The sequence below is a fragment of the Poecilia mexicana genome, unplaced genomic scaffold (assembly GCF_051168715.1).
Source record: "Poecilia mexicana isolate PSO_F unplaced genomic scaffold, ASM5116871v1 scaffold_3, whole genome shotgun sequence".
Classification (NCBI taxonomy): domain Eukaryota; kingdom Metazoa; phylum Chordata; class Actinopteri; order Cyprinodontiformes; family Poeciliidae; genus Poecilia; species Poecilia mexicana.
In genome coordinates, this window is record NW_028263372.1 from 23,715,137 (window position 1) to 23,735,903 (window position 20,767).

Consider the following 20,767-nt stretch of genomic DNA (forward strand, 5'->3'; position numbering starts at 1 on the left):
TAAATTGTTATAGAGTGGACAGTCAACTCTGTTTCCAGGCAAGTTTAATTAAAATCCACATATATGAATATAAATATAAACATGCACTTAGGATGTAAAAAAAATATATTTATATATACATTACTTTTGCATCTGTATTTGTAATAAAAAAAAGAAAAAGAAAAGAAAAACAGATCAAAGAGAACAAGAAAAGGCAGCTGCCAAATTCAAATCGACAAAAAAAATGGGAACAATTTTTTTTAAACCCTTAAAAGAAAAAAAACATCTAGAACGTATAAAAACAAGTGAAATGAACATGTTTATAGGAAATTCGTAAATAATCTGATGCTAACCAGATTTGTTATCTCCTTGTGATGCTTAGAATACCACAACCAAGCCACGTGGGAGTCTGGCGTAGCCTCAATGATGCAGAACAGTAAGTTGTTTTCATATATCTCCATGTTATTGTGAAAGTTCTCATTACAGCCGCAGCTTCTTAACGTGGTTGCATGGAAGCAACGGCCGCTGATATGTTTGCACTCTCAAAAAAAAAAAAAAAACATCATGTGTGCTTGCAGAAATTTGCATGAGGGAAGAAATGTTTGCTATTTGATGCTCGTTTCATTGCAGTTAATTTATTATTTTGTTATACCTATTTTGCAATCATATGTATAGGCAAAGTTATTATTGAACAAGTTAATCACATGCCATGCCTCTCTAGAGAGAGAGAAAGAGAGAGAGAGAGAAAGAGAGAGAAATGAGGCGAGAATAGAAGGGGGTGGGTCGAGAGGGATATTTTTTCTTTTTTTTTTTTTTTTGTTTCTGCTTGAGTTGGTATTAAATAATTGCACAGCCGTCTGCATTAGCGTTAGAGCTGGCTGCCAGGGCTGCATACGAGATGAGCTTCGCAGGGAAAAGAGCCCCGCATGAAACACGGGGAATGGCAATAATGTCTTATGTAGATTAGTCCATATATTTCTGCAGCACAGACAGCATGAACTAGAAAAAGAAGAAGATGAAGAAAATAAAAAAAAAAGTAGAAATGTTCATATTCTGACCGGTGTAGGCTCAGAGAGGGGATAAATAATAAATAAGAATATTGTCTTGGGTAGTGGGGGGAGAAAAAAAAAAAAGCAAAAGATGAAGCTGTTTAAAGTTTTATTCCTGGTGTGTGTGTGAGTATGTATGTGTGTATGTGTGTGTTGAAACATAAGAAGGATAAACATGAAACATTTTCTCTCTTGCTGCTGGACAAGAGGTGTATGACATCTGTGATGAAGGTGTGTGGAATAATTTTATTACATTATTCTCCATATACCTCGATGTCTGTGCTGTAATCTGTGCGCATTTTAATCCAAACATATTGGATAGCCGAAGTGGTGGGATTTTACTATTATTATTATTATTATTATTATTATTATTATTATGATTTATTCTTTTTCTATTTTGATTTTTTTTTCTTGCTTGTCACAAGAGATGATGGGGTGTTGGTGGGGGGGGGGGGTCTTATCAAAGCTGTGTACAAACACCCCTGCGCTCCTGCTTTGCTGCGGATTGATGTTAATGGGATGCTCCCCTGGCTTGGCGTGTGATGTCTGCTGCGAATTGCCGAGGAGATATCACTCGGCCCGGCCCTTTGGGTTGTCTAAAGGTCGCGGCGGCCTCGCCGGCTTTTGTGCTAATAACTCCTGGGTGTATATGGTGGGGAGCGTCCAAATTGACACCATATGTTTTCCTATTAGTCGACTTGCAATAGAATACAAGGGCGCGTAATCAGCGCCAGCGGGCGAGATCGACTGCGGCCACTTGAGGGAATTGCCGCCATGATTAAGACTTAACCTCAGACGCACAGAGAGAGTTTGATTTTTATGTGACGTCCTTATCTGACGGTTTTATTGATCCGGAGGATTTATATGATAGGTATAAATCAGAGGTGATGGAGCGGCGGAGGAGAAGCAGCGCAGCTTAATGTTGGAATGGGCCAATTTCATCGTAAGAAGTCTATTAATTCCACTTAATCCTGGAATTACCAAAAGAGCAAGAGGGATGATAATGGATTTACCATCAATCAGATCCACGCTGGGAGATTATTACACGTTGCGGCCAAAAGGGATATGTTGCTCAGTTGAACAGGTTTGCATCCAGTCAAGTATGAAAGGGATATGTGTTGTTTTTTTGTTTTTTTTTTTTGTTTTGTTTTTTCTCATAGCATAAATAAAGTCTGCACTCATTGTCGAGTGGATGTTGCACAGCGCAGAGTAAAGACACCCACCGACTGCACACAACAGGACTGCAGTGGCTGTGAGCATTTGTTGTCAAATACAAACAAGGGGGAGGGAATAAAAAAAACTGCATGTCACTTTTAATATGTTAAGAATCCAGGCGCGCCCTCGTTTGTGTGACCGCGCGTAGCCCCTGGCCACCTTAAAACGAAGTCTCCCTCGGAGGGTAAACGAGTAGCGTCCAATTTTGTCTGAGTGATATCCAAATGCAGACAGAAAGGGTCGTTTTATCATGCTACTATTTGTCGTGACGATGCGATTTTCAAAAGCGGAGCGGTGTCATAAAGTGACATGCCTGCCACAAGTGCTCCAACTGATCTTTTCAATTAGCCTCCCATGCATGATCCGAGGCGACTTCCGCCCATTTCCAGAAATTAAGCTCAAACTTGACGTGCAGCTAGCTTTATTTTAAAGACAAATGTCAGGCAGGCTCATCATATTTTCCCCCTCTTCTATATTTGGAGCTTATTTATTGCTAAGGAGCCTCTGCTCCCGGAGTCAATGCACCGGGCGGCAGCGCAGGGGAAGGGAGCGGAGAATCAGAGCGCAGCGCAGGCACTCCGGGGAGTCAGCTTTCCCATTTGGCTTCAGGTTTGCGGGTTTATTCTTTGCTTAACAGCAGTGCAATAAAATAATTTTAAGGATTATTATTATTATTATTTAAATAAGCTACTCGTTTTTTAGACATTACAACAACAAAAATGTTATTTTGGAGTTTGCATTTAAATGATTATCACCTTATTTACGCGTCTTTTCTTTTTTCCTTTTTTTTTTTACAACAAAGATTTCGGATTAATCGCCTCTCGTTTTAAAACAAATGCTGCGTCTTAACTGAATTCAATCATTTTTAAACGACATTGTGAGGGATGTCGATTATTATTTAGAAGGCTTGATACTGGGTGAAGTGCTGGGTTGTTTTTTTTTTTTTTTTTTTGTGGCAGGATGGAGAAGTTTGCCGGTTTGATAAGAGGTTGGTTCCATTTTCTGCAGGCGGCTGATCGTGCAAATATGATTTCTGTCACCCAATTAAGATGTTTTGGCTTGGTTTGTGTGACGCTGGCTGTCCTTTGACTCCTGTTCTGCATGTGTCAGCCGCTGTATAACTGTGAGCTCTGTTTGCTATCAGAGGAGAGCAGCTCCTGAACACCTCGTGTGGGGAAAGGTTTTCTTTCAGTTTGACCGTATGCTGCCTTTATGTTGCATCTTTACCTCGGTTATCCTGAACGCTTTAAGCCACCCATTACATGAAAATCACTGTTTTTTTGTTTGTTTGTTTGTTTTTTTACCTGCTTCTGTTGCCACGCTGCGCCGTGATGTGATGACTCCGACGCTTTTGTCTCCATGTAGGTCACAGTGGCGTAAACCAGCTTGGTGGTGTGTTTGTTAATGGCAGACCGCTGCCGGATTCCACCAGGCAGAAAATAGTTGAACTTGCTCATAGTGGCGCTCGACCCTGCGACATCTCCAGGATACTGCAGGTGACGTTTTATTTTTTCTTGTGTTGTATTTTTTTTTAATTTTTTATTTTTTATTTTTATTTTGTAAGTAAAAATGTATCAAATCTTTATGCAGACTATGTCCACAGTCTGAAAATGATCTGTTGGAGCAGAATGGAAATGACGCAACTCCTAAAAGATCATTTAAAACGCGATTTTCTGTCCCTTTCAAGGCAATAAAATTATATAATTTGCTCTCTGCAAATGTAATTAGACCGCGAAGAACGACAACGACAACAACAACAAAAGAAAAAGAACAGTACTCTGCCTGCTATTATATAGAAAAATGCCTAATGTACAATTGAAGGCATATTTTCTGTGTTTGTAGACCCATGATGAAGTCCAAGTGCTGGACAGTGAAAAGGTGAAAATTATTTGAGCCATCATAGACATTCCATTAATAGTCATAAATAATGTATGTGAATTGTGTCTTTTGTTCCCCGTCCAGGTGTCCAACGGCTGCGTGAGCAAGATCCTGGGCAGATATTATGAAACTGGCTCCATAAGACCGAGAGCGATAGGCGGCAGCAAGCCCCGTGTCGCCACTCCGGAGGTGGTCGCCAAAATCGCGCAGTACAAGCGGGAGTGTCCGTCGATCTTTGCCTGGGAGATCCGCGACCGGCTGCTGTCGGAGGGGATCTGCACCAACGACAACATACCCAGCGTAAGTGCATTGACTGGAAGTTGTGTTGCATGATTTAATTTGCCACATGAAGTGACTTTTTTCCCATGCAGTGGAGGAAAAAGAGATGGGCATCCAACCATTCAGTCTTATTAAATACACCGCGTTTTCAAAGTGGAGGGGCAGTACAGTATGAAATCCCCAACCCTGACATGCGCCAACCGAGCAGGAACTATTTGTGCGCTTTTAAAAAGCGCAAATTTTAAGATGAACTCAGTGAACATCTTTTATTTTATTTATTTATTTATTTATTTATTTATTTATTTATTTATTTTTGCATTCCGTCCTCTGACTCGCATCCTCAGTTTGGTCATATGTAATTTGTCATTCAGGTGTCATCAATAAACAGAGTCCTCCGCAACCTGGCGAGTGAAAAGCAACAGATGGGCGCAGATGGCATGTATGACAAGCTGAGAATGCTCAACGGTCAGACAGGAACTTGGGGGACCCGGCCAGGCTGGTACCCCGGAACATCAGTGCCAGGGCAGCCCAACCAAGGTGAGCCTCATTATCACGCAGTGGCGATAGAGACACCTTGAAGCACGCGGCTTCCAGTCTCCCTCTGACGATTGCAATGATAAAGCCGGGGCACTCCGGCTCTTATTGATGTGGTCACTCGCTAATATATTTGATTTGCAGCTTGAAATTAGAACGAGCTGCCATGCCAGTCTGTCTGCAGGCAGGTACTGTTAGCCTGCGCCCTCCCTAACAACTCCATCAATTAAGGGTTTTCTATTAGAGGAAGCTGAAGGCCATACATGCAGACTGAATGCCTCCACTGTCCCAGACATGGATGTGCGTGACAACGGCTTGTCCTTTCAGCAGAGGTGTCCATCCAACAGCCCTGCACTTCCTCCCCTTTTCCACTGATGAAGAGGCGGAGGCAGAGCCGCGGAGCGGTGTGCGCGGATATCAGTACAAAGGAATGTTTCCCTTCACACGCAATGATTGGTTATGGGAACGGCCCGCACTATGTGTAATTGCTCATTAGAGGGGGGCTTTGTGTCTCATTATGGCAACATGCAGGAGTGTGGAGATGGATGGTGGGGCTGCTGTGGAAATGTTCCACTTCAGAGGGCTTCGGTGCTGCTGGGCCTGCGCATTACAGGCCTAACTTTGTGCAGAAAAGATCAGACGTAACAGATCATGTCTGTAAAAACAACAACAACAACAACAACAACAACAAAAAAACGAACAAATTAAACAAGGAAATATTTTATTTGTGTTTGTTTTACATGCACCACAAGGCGGAAATGCAAGTGTGGATCTGAGAAAATGCAGAGGAAATTAGAATTTATGTAATGGCCATTTCAACACGTGGGGCTGTCACCACGCAGTGAAACAAGTTACTAAACATTCTTATTCTTATTCTTATTCTTCTTCTTCTTCTTATTATTATTATTATTATTATTATTATTATTATTTAAAAGTAGTATAAATAATATATAGTATTATTATATCATATTGAAAATGACTGTTTATGTCAAACGTAAGCATACAATTATATATTAATATCTACTTATAAATTAGATGTCAATATAAAAGTATTACCATCATTATATGCCCAACAATGTAATAATAATAATAATAATAATAATAATAATAATAATAATAAAATAGTAAGAATTTTTATATTATTACAATAAGTATTATATAATTATAACATTCTAACATTCGATATAAGCTATGACAGTATCATAATTAACCTCAATAATAATAATAATAATAATAATAATAATAATAATAATAATAATAATAATAATAATAATAATCTATGCTGTTAATATTATCACCGACCCTTCAAATATTTGTCTCAGGGGATCTAAAATATGTTTTCCATCAGTCAAGCGGACTGAACACACAGAAAGGTTATATGGAGAGTGACAGGGGCCCCAAACAGAAGACAGCTCTATATCCCAAAGACTGACGAATAAAAACCTCGGCGCCGATCTCCCTCTTTCATCCCTTTCTCCTTCTCCTTCGCTGCCTATATGGCTCCAAATCCCGTCTATAGGATTTAGTCTCTCACTTTCTCTTTCAGTTTTAAGCGGTTTCTCAAGAGTGTTTTGATCCAGCCTCAGCAGCTGAAAGGTGCCGCAATTGGTTCGGTATCTCCCTTTTTTTTATTCTTCTTCTGCTGCTGCTGCTTTTCCGCCTGACTGGTTGAGACACCGCGATACTAAAGAATGAGTTTATTTCCCAGCGCTTTTATAAAGAAAACAAAATCCCATCCGAGCGTCAGTGGGTCTGGCAGACGGATAATAGCTGCACATTCGCTCTTTTTTGTGGATTATCCGGAGCGAAGAAACAAATAGCGCCGACACAAACTGTTGGTCTATAGATGAATACCTTGTCCATTATGCAGCACGGGAAATTGTCAAGTAACATCAGATGTCCTCCACTGACTCACATATTGAAACATTTGCTCTACGTTCAGGCCCAAGTGAACGCGTCAATTTTTTTTTGCTTACAGATAATTTCAAATCCATCATCAAATAGACACATTTTATTTGATGTGGCTTGTGGCGTGCAGGGATGGATCCACACTTGTTCCAACGTCAGTGCAAATAATAATAATAAAACATAAAAAAAGAAAATTTAAAAAAATGCACGTTTTGACGTCAGAGATCCGCATCGTTGAGATATTACATAAACCTCCCTCCAATGGCTCACCCGCTGCTTAATTTCGCATTAACTTCTCGGTGTGATAATGATGTCCAACAACAAGACAGACATTAGTCGATAAGCCTCGCCCTGCATCTGAAGGGGCCTTTGGGCCCACCGCGGACAAGCAGGGGCAGTGAATAGATTGGCCCTATTTCGGGTTGTTCAGGGGGTTGCATGCTCTCTCCTCACTCATTTGTTTCCAATTGAAGACAGAAATCCTGACTGGCGTGTAGCTGGCCGGGGGACGTGATTAATGATGGTAGTGGATAAGGGTTAACACACTGGACTCAAAGCTCTGTTGACTAGGATCCTCGTACGCACAATGCCGGAGCACTATAGCCTGCGCGCCTCCACAGAGAGAGGATCCTTTTGTCATCTCCCCCTCCCCGCACCCCCCATCCATCCTCCTCCCATATATTACACCCACCGAGGGCTCGCTGGTCGTCCCTGGCTGTGTCCATAGTTTAATGGTTCCCCTTACTCCTGGAGGCATTGTATCATTCTGAAAAGCGTCTTCTCCTATTCAAAAGTTGGTGGTCACCTCAATGGCTCTACCAACGCCCATATGGGAGCGACCATTGAAGCGCTGCTCTGTCCTAGAAAACAGAGGGGATGGGTTGGGGAGGGATGGGGGGCCGCAGAGTTTTGGGGTTTTAATACATTTCATAGGCTCTGAAAAGAGGCTCGCCACTTCTTGACACATTTCTCTTAACCTTTTGAGAACACAAACCATTGTTGGGAGACGATAAGTGCGCAGGGCCATCCTGTTTTTCCCACAATATTTTATAAACACATTAAACACTTTTTTTTTTTTTACACTAGCCTCTTTCACGTAAGCACTCGTCAGTAATCTGGCAACACTAGGAAGAAATTGCAAATAATTCCTCCAATTTTGAATTAAATTAACCATGATGGAGGGAAAGGGGGGGGGGCTTAATTAATGATGTAGCACAGCGCTCTGTACAATTAGCTGTAGGCTCATGCAACAAGATAATTAATTATTCAATTAGATTAAATGAATGTATATTTCCATTAATGATTTTTTCCCCCTCTCCCCTTCATCCCTCCTCTGCTCTCAGATGGCTGCCAACAGCAGGACGGCGCAGGAGAAAACACGAACTCCATCAGCTCGAACGGCGAAGACTCGGAGGAGACGCAGATGCGTCTGCAGCTCAAGAGAAAACTGCAGAGGAACCGCACGTCTTTTACGCAGGAGCAAATCGAGGCGCTGGAAAAAGGTCCAAAAATCAGTAAATTATTTCGTCAAACTCCTATCATATGAAATAATAGCAGTCAATGTGTTCCCGACGACCATGTGAATTTATTCTGAGGTGAAAGCCAAGCCTTTAAAGGCCAAAAAAAAAAAAAAACAGCGTTTTATGAACTAATATCCACGCACCTTTGTAGTTATTTACTCATGTTTTTTGTTTGATTGATTTGTTCTATTACAGAATTTGAGAGAACGCATTATCCAGATGTTTTCGCACGGGAAAGACTAGCGGCGAAAATCGACCTGCCCGAAGCAAGAATACAAGTATGGCCTCCAACAACTTGTTTTTGTTCACTTGTGAAAGCTTGTACATCAGATTCTTCTTTGATGGGTTTTTGTCTGTTGGGAAGAAAATAAAGTATATAGATAGTAATTTATTTATTTACTTTTTTTTATCGAAGGTATGGTTCTCAAACAGAAGAGCAAAGTGGAGGCGAGAGGAGAAGCTGCGGAACCAGCGTCGACAGGCCAACAACTCCTCCAGTCACATTCCCATCAGCAGCAGCTTCAGCACCAGCGTCTACCAAGCCATCCCTCAGCCCACCACACCGGGTAGGCCCACCACACACATCTTCAAACTCTTCAATTTTATAAATATTTTAATATTTACCAGGTGGAGTCTTTTTTAAAAAAAAACTTAAACCTTGTATTCTGCGCTGTGGTTAAAATTCTGGGATCAAATTACCACAAAATTTTTTTTTCCTCAAGATCCACTTTTTAAAATGACAACAACAAAAAGTCTGTCAGGCCTGAAAGCAACTGTAAAGGAAATACTAAATTTACATTTATAATTACATATGGCAGCTGTTTCCGCATGAAAAATTGCATCATGAAGCTAGTTTTTGGTTAAAAACAAGACTATAAAAGTTGGGAACAAGGACCGTCACATACATGTCCAAACTGGCTGACACAGAGTAGACTTGCTGTCTCTTTAAGCTAAAGTGAAATTATAGTTTTCCAAGAAGTTCATGCAGAACTGACAAGACCACTCCAAAATGTTGGGGTTACTTCTGAAACACCTACACACTTATCAAATAAATGTCAAAAAAACATATACAGTGACACATTCTCCCACTTACTAGTACAAACCAGACAAGACCTGCCTGAAATATCACTAAACAGTAAAAGAGTCACAGTCTGAGTGGACTGATATAGTAAAGGAGGGTTGTACACTTGAAGAAAAGCTGTGCTTCTCTTTTAATGGATGACTGAGGAAAAGTTCACAGCTGACTGTCCGTGTAATTGCAGAATCAGGCAGGAGAGCACACCAGCAGAGCTGAAGCTCATGCTCAAAAGTCAGTCACCTGAGAAGTATTGTACAGTATCTCTCTGGGCCCATCAGCATGTTGAACGACAACACGAATGAGATGAGCTCCGTTGACCAAAGGACCACATGTGTGTAATATGAGCACAGTTTCTGTTGCTTCTGACGTTTTTTTTTTTTTTTTTCTCTCTCCATCTCCTGACAGTGTCTTTCACCTCGGGGTCAATGCTTGGCAGGCCTGATTCTGCACTAACAAACACCTACAGTGCGCTGCCCCCCATGCCCAGCTTCACCATGGCCAACAATCTACCTATGCAAGTAAGTGCAGAGGAACTTTCAGTTCAGGTTTTGGGATCATGCAGGTTTATTGTAAATCTGAAAACAAAACACACCTGAAGTAAGTCCAAACAGACACCCTAAAAGTCTTCCTGAGAAAAATTAAAAATAGTAAAAAAAAAAAAAGAGCAAGAAAGAATGGCTTTTATGACAGGGAAATATAACAAAGTGCAGCATAAAAGCTATTAGAGACTGCTGAGCTGAAAATATGGTTGGCTAAGCTAATGAATAATTTTCTCCTCGTTTTATAGCCCAGCCAGACCTCCTCTTACTCCTGCATGCTGCCTACCAGTCCGCCTGTGAACGGGCGGAGCTACGAAACATACACGCCCCCTCATATGCAGGCACATATGAACAGCCAATCAATGACCACTTCTGGTACCACCTCAACAGGTAGGCAGAAAGTTTATTGTTTACCAACAAACATCCATATGGGAGCTAATCGCAGCACTGTGAAATATCTGCCACCTCTCCCGTAATTAGGGGGTACTTCATAGCCGCGTCTGATTCATGATCCGTCGCTGCGGCTTTACTTTCCCATCCCGTCTGTTTGAGAGACTTCCATCCTTTAAACGTCCCGGGGTCAATATCAAATCATTTTCTCTCCCTGCAGCAGTGTGAGCCCTGTTCATTTCATTGCCACTCTAGGCCATCATGTCAGCCCCACGACTCCGGCACATAGTTTAGTTCCACCCCATTAGGGTGCTGTTTCAGAGGGCCATACATACCGGTTATAGTCATGAAGAGTTAATCATGCATAACCACATTTCCTCTGTGCTAAATTGCTAATTAATTTGATTCATTTGCTGTTGTACTCTCTCTGTTTAAATGCCATCGCCACGGCCTCAATTTATCGAGCTTGCGAGCGTTTCAGAGAACGGCCGTGTGCAGAGCGTTGTGACTCACCGCAGCCCCCCACCCGTCCCCCAAAGCTTGTCCGCTCATTTTTACAAGCTTTTAAAGTACAACACTCTGTCCCGGTGTCACCTCTGACTGCACACAGTGCATGCACTCAGCTACTTACGACCTTTAAAGATACTTCACCTCTTTGCTGATGGATTTCTGTATTATGTTTTTTTCATTTCTTTCTCTCTCTTTGTTTTTTTTGTCTCTTGCAGGACTCATCTCTCCTGGAGTGTCTGTCCCTGTCCAAGTCCCAGGGAGCGAGCCTGACATGTCTCAGTACTGGTCAAGACTACAGTAGAGAGAAGAGCTACTTCACCCTGTAAGCACCCACTCCACCATCGCCCTCCGGCAGTGCTCCTCACAAATACATGGCACAGGAGAGAAAGGGGGAAGAAGGAAAAAAAAAAGGCGCAAGAGGGTTGAGGAAGAGGCAACAGACAGGAGAGGAAAGAACGAGAGGGGCTCTGGGAGAGCCTTGGGACGTCTGGGCTTTGTTTCCCCCCCCCGCTGGGACAGTGTGCTGTTGTGTAGCTCTAGGCACATTCAAAACGAGGACTTGGAAGAGAGAGACCAACAGTGGAGAGAGACAGAAAAAAAAATGGACCTCTGTAAAGTGCCCGGTGTTAAATTTTTATGGAACAAAAACTTATCCGTTCTTTTTCTATTTCCAACTTCAGTCATTGTTTCCCTTTTTTTCTTCTGACGTGTTTGTAAATGGCCATTTGTATGTTAATATGAAAAAAAAAAAAAAGAAAAACAAGATCAAGTACTGATAGACGGACTGCTAGAAAACCATGTTGGTGTTTTTCTTTCTTTTTTTTCTTTTTTTTTTTTGCTAAAGGAGAAGCTGAGAGAATCTGCCATGACTATCTTTTAATCTGCTTATATCGAGACTTTCTACCAGCCTTTTGCATGGTCTCTGGACGCATATCATTAAAGACGAAAAAAGCTGGAGGAAGACTCTTACTGTGACAGGAAAAAAAAAAAAAGAAGAGAAAACTATTTATTGGTCCTATTTTGTTGCGAACGGATATTCGGTGGAGGAAAACTCCAAGTCGATCCACCCACTGAGGCCGCGGCGGTCTCGGCCTCTGATACAAGGCCTTGCATTTATTAGATTGGGAATCCTATCAACAGCTCCAAGCGTGCAAAGACGGCACAGCTTGCAACACAAGTTGGACCTCCTGCTTCTGTGGTTGGATTGATTCTTTAGATTACCACCGAGAACATTACGCGTGGAAAACAGGTGCAGCAAGACACCCCCCCCCCCCAAACCCTCCCCTTCCACATCTCCCTTCCCCCCCTCCAAACACCTGTATTCTGTAAATGGTTGACTGCGTCTTCGATATAATCCAGTTTGTTAATGTCCAAATGTAAAGTACTTGTCTTCCCCTTTTTTTTTTCGGAAATCTTCCAGAAAGATTTCTCCAATAAAAGTCAATTTCAGTTTTACATTCCCAAGAATATTCTATAAATGTTCCATTGCATCATGAAATACATTTCTTTAGGGTCAGGTACAATTTGTCTCTTAGGTATAGTTGTAATATAGTGTCCTATGGTCATAACAAAAAAAAGAAGAAAATGTGCAACTAGAAATATTTAATTCCTATAATTATGATTAAACATTGCTTGACAGAGTTTTAAACTTAAGTGTTTGGCAGTTGTTTACAAGTACATATCAGATCTAATCATTGTTGATTGTAAAACAGACCAAAGCCTTTGTATTTCATCTAGAACACAATGTTTCTTTCATTATGTTTTTTTCTTTTCTTTTTTAAGATATTAGTTTTGTGTTGCAAAATTTTGTAAGCACATTTTGTTCAACTACATTGGCTTCGAAGACTGCAGTCGAACAGTCCTTATTTATAATTAAAGACCATGGGATGGGTTTTATTTTATTTTTTTTTCTTTTCTAGCGTCATCTGTCGCCATGCTCTTTTTTGAGTTTTTGCATTTTTGTTTCAGTGTGTACGTAGGACATGGACACATACCGGGGTTTACGTCTGAGCTTTGCTTCTGAGATAAAACACGCTGTCTCTTTAAATATTTCAATTTAATTTTATTTAAAATGGAGCTTTCTAAATGTATTTTGTGAAAACTATAAAACATTTTGTACAGTAAAAAAAAAGAAAAAAATGTGAAAGCCTTTTTTTTAAAAAAAAAAAAAACTTTTTTTTTTTTTTGCGTGCATTTTGAAGCAAGAATCATTCCTGCATTTATAAATAATTCCTAGCGAGGCAGCTTGTTATACACACCGCAACATTTCAAACTCTCACGAAAACAAAGGTGTCCAGAGTAACAAACCTCTCCTGATGTATGGGGCTGAGCCGAGTCGACACAGACCACACAACAAAACACCACCACACAATGAGAAAGGTCAAGCAATTCACCATCGCTGGCTCTTGTTTTAGTGGAGCTACGGTGGCATGGAAAAAACACAGAGAAGGAGGCAGAAGGGAAGAGAGAGAGAGAGAGAGGGGTGAGGGGGGAGGGGAAAAAATGTTGGGAAATAAAGCAGTCAGAGCCTAGAGCGAGGAAGAGGAGCAATTGTATGGCAAAGTGAGTTATTTTGCCTCACTTGCTGCCTCAGCAGGGGGGGTTATGTGTGTGTATGCGGGTTTAAACGGGTGTGTGGAGAGTCCATCTCTATAAGGCAAAGATACTCAGGAGAGGAGCGGGTTCAGGTAACACACAGCAATCTGGAGCACCAAATGTCCCACTACAGCGATTCATTGAATTTACACGTCTCACTCAGTATTTAATAGTCCAATCAGAAGTTGGAGGATTGGAGGTTAATCAGATTTCTTAGATGATCCCCGCCCCCAGCCCACCCTCATAACGCTATTTCTTAATTCATTAAATCCACTTTATCTCAAAAATGGAGGAGCAGATTGTTCAAGAGCGAGGGAAGAGAAGGCAGAGCAGAATAGCAAGAACATGAATAATTTCAGAGAAAGAAATGGAAGATGGATTCAAAATGCAAGGTCTGCAATTAGTGGAAATCTAAATAATACACATCTTTGGGATGAAATGGTTGAAATGTAATCCTCACTCATTTGTGAAGTCAGTGAGTTTCTTTAAAAAAAAAAAAAGTTCTTGGGCTCTTTGTGCTTTCAGATCCATTCTTTATTGAGGTGGGTTCATTTCCAGAGATCTTAACGCGAGTTCAAACCGCAGGGAACAGAAGGCGGCACTTACGTCCTCTGCGGTCTGTGGGAGCGAGCGCAACAGAAAGAGTCTGTGTCATAACGTGTTCTTGTTAAATATTACAACTTACATAGGTTGTAGCAAAAAACCTGCGACAAATACATGTGGTTCATCAAAGCAAAGTTCTCAGAAAAACTTAGTTTGGTTTGGAAATGTCAGACTGTGCGCCTTAACCCAAAGGAAAGCGAGACCTAACATAAAGCAACTTCTGGAAAACAGATTTGTGAGGAGTCAAAAGGACACGAGCAGCTGCTGTAAGGACACATTCATCACCTATTTGAAACTTTTGTTACAGTTGCATTTCAAAAGGTGTCTTCTTGAAGCTGTGTCTACTACACACAATCCTACAACTCGGATGTAATTTGTGTAATTATTTTTCTTCGCGAAAGTTAAAGCACAATTACAGCCGAGCCCGAGATGAATCATACTTCCAAGATTTAGTTTGCAAATTGCTTTCCACTCACTCAACCAGGAAGTTTGTTGTTGAATAGAAATCAGACAAGCTTCAAATCAAAGGAAAAAATGTTTGTAAAATGAAAAGATAACTTATTTGTATAACTAGGCCTAAAATACTTTGTGGTTATTGATAACAGAAAATACGTGTTACAAACAAAAGGCTACATGTGGTGATCTTGTTTAACCCACTGCTGAGCCCCGGAGGAACCAATCAGGAAAACCTTGAAGCTTTACCCGAAAAAAAATTAAAATCAACTTTACCCTTTATCATGAATAGTGTGGCCATAAATCCAACACGGCGTAATTGAAACCATGACTTCATTTAAAAACACATTTAGACTGTGAATGTGGAAACAAGCAAACTCAGTATGAGAGGAACGTACGCAAACTGAATGTTACATTTATTCATTGCGGGGTGAATTACACTTTTGAATAGCTGGTTGAAAATTGAGGCAATGTCGCTATGAAACTGGAGTGGAAACTGCCATAAACTGATTTATAAAAAGTTCAAATTAGCCAATGGCTCGCTTAAGGTTGGGGGAAAATGCAAAAAAAAAAAAAAAAAAAAGAAACAAGACACATGAAAAATGATGACGACTTTGTCAGTGAAGTTGGGTTGCAGCCACTTAAACGTGATGCCAAATCTTCATCACATCAGATGGTTTACTTTTTTTTTTTTTCTATTTGTGGGTAAAAACCAGATGATGTTTGTTGATAATCTGAAAATCAAAGAACAGCGACCCAGCACCAAATGTTTTCAGGTCAAACAGTGGACCAAAAAGAAGCAAACATAAAAACATTACAAAATTAATCTCTTCTCCTGGAATTAACTTTTAATGTGTTTCCATTATATGTTCATCCATCCATTCATTATCTTACACGCTTACACCTGGCGGGGTCACCAGGGTTCAACAGGTGAGAGGTGGGGTAGGTTCTGGACAGTCCATCCCAGTCCTTCAGACGCCATTACCGAAATATTAAGCAGCAGTTCCATAAAAGTGACCTGTGTGTCCCACAACACCAGGTTTCAACAGGCAAAAAGATTCAAAGTGGTATCAGCTTCCAACAAAAGGAAAAAAACAAAAAACATTACATTTATCATGGTAGTTTAATTTTCATTTTTTAAATTTTGCATGTGACCGTTTGACCTAATTTGATCTTTAAAGCAGCAGCTCATCCATCAAACACAGCACATGAGGTGTGAAGCCTGCGCCCCCTCTGCCCACATTCCTATTGTTTCAGCTCTGTGGATGTAGACGCCACTCACCAGCAACGTCTCTGTGGATTAGACTGGAGCTTTTCTGTATAAACCTGAAACCAGTCAGGCAGACCGGAGCGCTGCCATGCAGGACGCTCCTCAGAGTTGAACCAAGATCCAACAGAGAGACCGTGTTGGGTTTCGTACAGTTGTTCTCTTCTTTAATTAATTTCACAAGAGCACATTGCTCTGTCCCGGAACATAAATTGTATTTGTGGACTGATTTAAATGGTGGAGCAGCACAGCAGATGCCTCTTGTTTGTAAAGAAAGCCAAGAACAAAGATAAATTATTCAACGTTTCCCAGGATGGAGAATCTGTAAAGGCTGTAAAATATTTCATGATTACACCGGCGGCGGAGGCGAGCCTTTTCATGGGTAACAAAAGTGAAAAGAAACAAACTTGTCTTGTAATGCAACTTTGTATGAGATTTTATTTAATGTGTGGACAAAATCACGATAACTTAATATATCTGCGCAAAATAAAACATTTAATGCAAACAATAAATGTGTTTGCTATGAGCAGAGGTGTTGTGGATGTTTAGGTCTTCACCTCTGGCTGGCCTGGTTGGCAGGTGGTAACGGCTGGCTGCTTCATCGCAGCTGACATCACCTGAACGAGGCAACACCCCGGTTGCCGCAGCAAAGAGGGCAACGGCCACGGTGATTCAGTCTTTGGTTTCCTGTCAGAAATCCAGGTTTTTGGTGCCGGAAGCGCCGGAGCCACAGGCAGAAGCCACTCCTACAGGCTCCCCCCTGCTGACACGACTCGCCGTGTCGGACAAGTCCGGAGGCAAGTGCAGTCGCTAGGAGAGAGGCAGACAGAGAAACGGAGCGTTAGAGCAAAAAAAAAAGGACAGTAGCAGTACAGTAGATCAGCATACAGTAGGTGGTACACTCCAGTGGTGCTTATTCACAGAGAGCCATGTTGGGTTGAAATTGCATTAGATGCTTCAGCACTCCCTTTAACACTGGCAGCATCGAGGAAATCTGCTACCTTGCTGCTAAATGCTTCAGAGAGCTTTAGGTCTGTTACACCTCACAGCCATAAAACTGGATGTGTACCAGTGTGTCAGATTTTACAGAACAAACAAAAAAAAAAGATAAACAGAAAAGAAAAAAAACAGGAGAGAGGGGAAAAAGTGTGTAATCTATCATTAAAGGGTAATGGGAACCCAGATGGCTTTTTTTTTTCTTTTTGCTGGTAATGTTTACTTTGTCTTTAATCTGTTGAGTTTATACCAAAGTCACAATCAGGTGCTCTAGCCATTTTGCAGCAAAGCTTTTCTTGACTCAGAGGTTGAGGAGGTACACTCATTTAAAGCACACAGTGGAAGGGCCACACTTCCAAGCTCTCACCAGAATGAAATAGAAAGGCCACCAACGGACCACAGCGAGCAGAGTCCTGAAGGGCCCTCGAACGCCTGAAAGGAGGTGAAGTATCTTCCAAGTCAAGTGTGCCCCTCTCGCCCACCTCCCATCCCCCGACAATGGTGTTGAGTAGCAGGTTGCTCGAGTGTCTGTCAAGGAAGTTAAATCAGAACGCTGCCATTCTCTGGGACAAGAGAGGTTAAACCCTGTAATTTGCCCTGAAAGAATCTGCTATGACATCTGAAACCCTCTGGTCAAAGCCTGCGCTCTCTCCCACCCAATCCCAACCAGCTAAAGCTTCCCTGCCCGCCACATCCGCATCCCCTCCAGACATCCAGCTTTACAGGAGAGCCCTTCCACTCCCAAAGATACTTATCTTCATTCTAAACGACTAGGTGTTTGGGTACGGGGTTTTACTAAGAGATAAATCACCACCATGTAATGTTCTTCACCCCTTTAGGGTACGCAACTTCCACCCACTATTCAGTTTTGTTGTTGGAAACACCAGAGTTTGTTGTACTATCACTGATGCTATTGTCTGATATGGATGCTTGAGTTCCTACTGATGACATTAAACAATTTAGAGAAGCTCAAATGGTGCTTTTCTTAAACTACAGCATATTTTGGAAAACAAAAAAAAAAGACAAGCTGTCATCTTTGTGTGATTCGGTGTGAACTTCACTGCTGTAGTGCCTCTAAGTTGTCCAGAAAGATAGTTGGACTCCTAAAAGGTAATTTTATGTAAAGATGGAAAAATCTTTGCAGCCTGAGGATCTGATGAAGCCATGACAGGCGGATGGAGAAAAAAACAAAGGACGGATGGGCAGCTTGGATTAAAATATACAAAAACCAAACAAATCCTTGGAGTTCAGCCGTGGGTAATTCCTTCAGTACCGGGCTCCGACACATTGCTTCCATACTCAGATTTCTAGACATTTTTCTGTAGCTTTTACAACTTTTCTGGAGATTTGAGTACAATACAATTATCATGATTTTGTTTGCACCTTATTATTATCACAAATAATTATAAAATGCTGAAATTAGCCGTAATTATTTTAAGTATGGGGTTATTTAACAGCCTTTGTGGCATCGGGGACAAACTTGGATCAGGTCTTCATGAAAAACCTCGAACTCTTGAAACTAAAACTAAGCATCTTAGAGTAAAGGCAGATTCTTCAAGACACAGTTTGGAATGTTTACATTATAAACATTTCCTAAAAATATTATTTACTTTTCTGTTTAATAATGAAAGTTCATTTGGACTTGAAATTAAAACTCTCTAGAGAGCAGTGCACTGCATTGAACCCCATTGAAAACCTCCTTGTTATTCAACCAAATATTGATTTCTGAACTCTTCCTGAGTTAAAACATTAGTATTGTTTCTAAATTAATGTGAATTTGTTTTCTTTGCATTATTTGAGGTCTGAAAGCTCTGCATTTATTGTTATTTTGAACATTTCTCATTTTCTGCACATAAATACAAAATTTTTGCTTTGAACAATGTTAATTTCACTCAAACATAAACCTATAAAAAGTAAAATCAGAGAAACTGATCATTTTAAGTGATCTCTTAATTTTTCCAGAGCTGCATATGTAAAGAGAGGGATTTATTTTGGGTTTTGTTTTTTGAGAAGCGTTGTGTGGGGTTAGCAGATGGAGTAAGATAACATATATTTTTGCCAAAGTAGCTTAGAGATTTGGAGAGAACCTGTAATTTATCTCGAGAAAATGGCAACAAGTGTAAAGCAAAAATATGAAGATCTTAGAAAGACAAAGTTTGTCTACGATCTTCCCACCAACTTCATTCCAAATGCACACAAACATCTATGGAGTCATCTGGAAGCCCTGCTTTGCTTCCATCCCTGCCAACCCTCACCTGGGTAACCTTTCGTGTCTTCAGCTCACTCGAGTGTGACTGAAAAAGAAAAACAATGCATTGATCAAGCCTGGACTCAGTCCTGCTTAGTGCACTGCAGCAGAAACATGGCACAGAGAGGAATGGGGGAGAAAAAAAAATCAATCACATATACATCACCCTCACTGGGTGAGTTAAAAAAAAAACAAAAAAAACACACTGCTGTCTCTCTGCCACGGGCCTGCCTCTCTTTGGCTCTGGGCTTTGAGAACCCACTGAGCATGTGCAGAGCGAAGGTCAAAGCAATCCAGAAGTGAAGCTCCGCTCCTCTAACCTTTGAGTTCAGGGGCAGAGAGGAACAATCAATGGCAACATCAAAGTTGGAGGGAGGAGCAGACAAAACCAATCGATCGGTTTGGCACACTGAGGGAACAGGGAGCCTTGCAACAGTCAAAAACCATCACATACATCACTGGCAGCCGATGTTATGATCAGAGATATGAAAACTTATTTTACACTACCTTCCAATCCAGGTGCATGAATTTAAACACCAGGGAACATGAACAAATTACCATGATCGTGTTTAGATGTTAACACCAAAACCAGGAAGCGTTTTTAACAGAACTACACATTCCCATAGATATAGATCCAATAGATATAGATGAATGGGGCTTAGCAAAAGGCTCAGAAAGACTTTTTGGTTAGAGGCTCTGAGTCGGCTTTCCTGTGACTTGCACACTCCATGATGTAAACAAGGACATCCGGAAAACCCTCAGAGGCATAGCGGGGTGGATGTTTGTGTGAGATCTTTTCTCTGCTGCCTGGCAACCTTAGCGAGGTTGGAGAAAGAAGGGAGGAAAAAAAAAATGAGTTGGGGGTGGTGGCGGGGCGACGGTGGGTGTCAGATGGGAGTGGACGGCGGGAAAAAGGACCACTGGTTGTGCTGCATTGATTGAAAGCATGGGCTGGGTGGGATGGGGGCAGAGAATGTGAAAATGGATGTGTGCCACAATCTTAGTGTGATTGTGTATGTGATGTCACTGCTGCCTCACCGGTGGTGGTCAGGGGTATTTCAGCTCTGCTCCCCGGCCAGAGGGGTTCGAGCCACGCTGGCAACAGGGCGAGGGGCGACAAAGCTGCAAACGAGCGCTAAGCACTTCATGCGAGCCTCGAGGGCCGGCCCACAGACTAGCTTAGCCTAAGAGGGTTACTGATACATGCAATACTTTAAGAGCATCAAAAGCATAACAATTTGTTGCATACAACAAATCATTATGCTATTGGTAGCTAATATAGCTCCGTTTGTAACTACGCATGACTTTCGGGGCAGCGAAGGTATAATATTCCTTCGCTGGAATATTATACCAGCTGAATTTTTCCCAACACGGAGCTACAAAGGAGAATAAAACTCAACACCATCAAAGGCATTCCTCTGATGCTAACAGGTTGCTAATGAATGGAGTATTAGTGCTAATTTAAAGAGTCATTTCTTCCATAGAGTTTTGGCCACACGTTCAAATGGCCCGTGTCACTGTACAGCTTAGAAGTATGGGAAACCCAACACCTTGTTGGAACACATGACCACCGCCGTGGCTGTTCCAATCAGATTAGCCGTGGGTGGAACATGCACATGGAAGTGACACATTTACCTTCAATGCCACTACAACACAATCCCTGCTGAGATGCAGTCACTATTTTCATAAGCTCCACTGAAGTGAGTTACATAAAAGTTGGTGGATT

The 20,767-nt window shown here is 41.4% G+C and overlaps 2 protein-coding genes across 2 annotated transcripts in view; one reads left to right on the top strand and one right to left on the bottom strand.

Moving 5' to 3' along the window:
- Positions 1-3,595: 3,595 nt before the first annotated feature.
- pax6b (paired box 6b) lies at positions 3,596-12,134 on the top strand (the record flags this gene model as incomplete). Its single annotated transcript, XM_014997846.2, has 10 exons — positions 3,596-3,739; positions 4,086-4,121; positions 4,206-4,421; positions 4,772-4,937; positions 8,186-8,344; positions 8,558-8,640; positions 8,778-8,928; positions 9,846-9,958; positions 10,228-10,369; positions 11,095-12,134. Coding segments are annotated over 10 exons (1,296 nt in total), but the record flags the coding sequence as incomplete, so codon positions are not given.
- Positions 12,135-16,204: 4,070 nt separating this feature from the next.
- elp4 (elongator acetyltransferase complex subunit 4) overlaps positions 16,205-20,767 on the bottom strand; it is a 55,792-nt gene continuing 51,229 nt past the window's right edge. Inside the window, exon 10 of the mRNA XM_014997848.2 lies at positions 16,205-16,607. Within this exon, the coding sequence (XP_014853334.2) occupies positions 16,488-16,607 (120 nt within the window). The 3' untranslated portion in view covers positions 16,205-16,487. The remainder of the gene's footprint in view (positions 16,608-20,767) is intronic.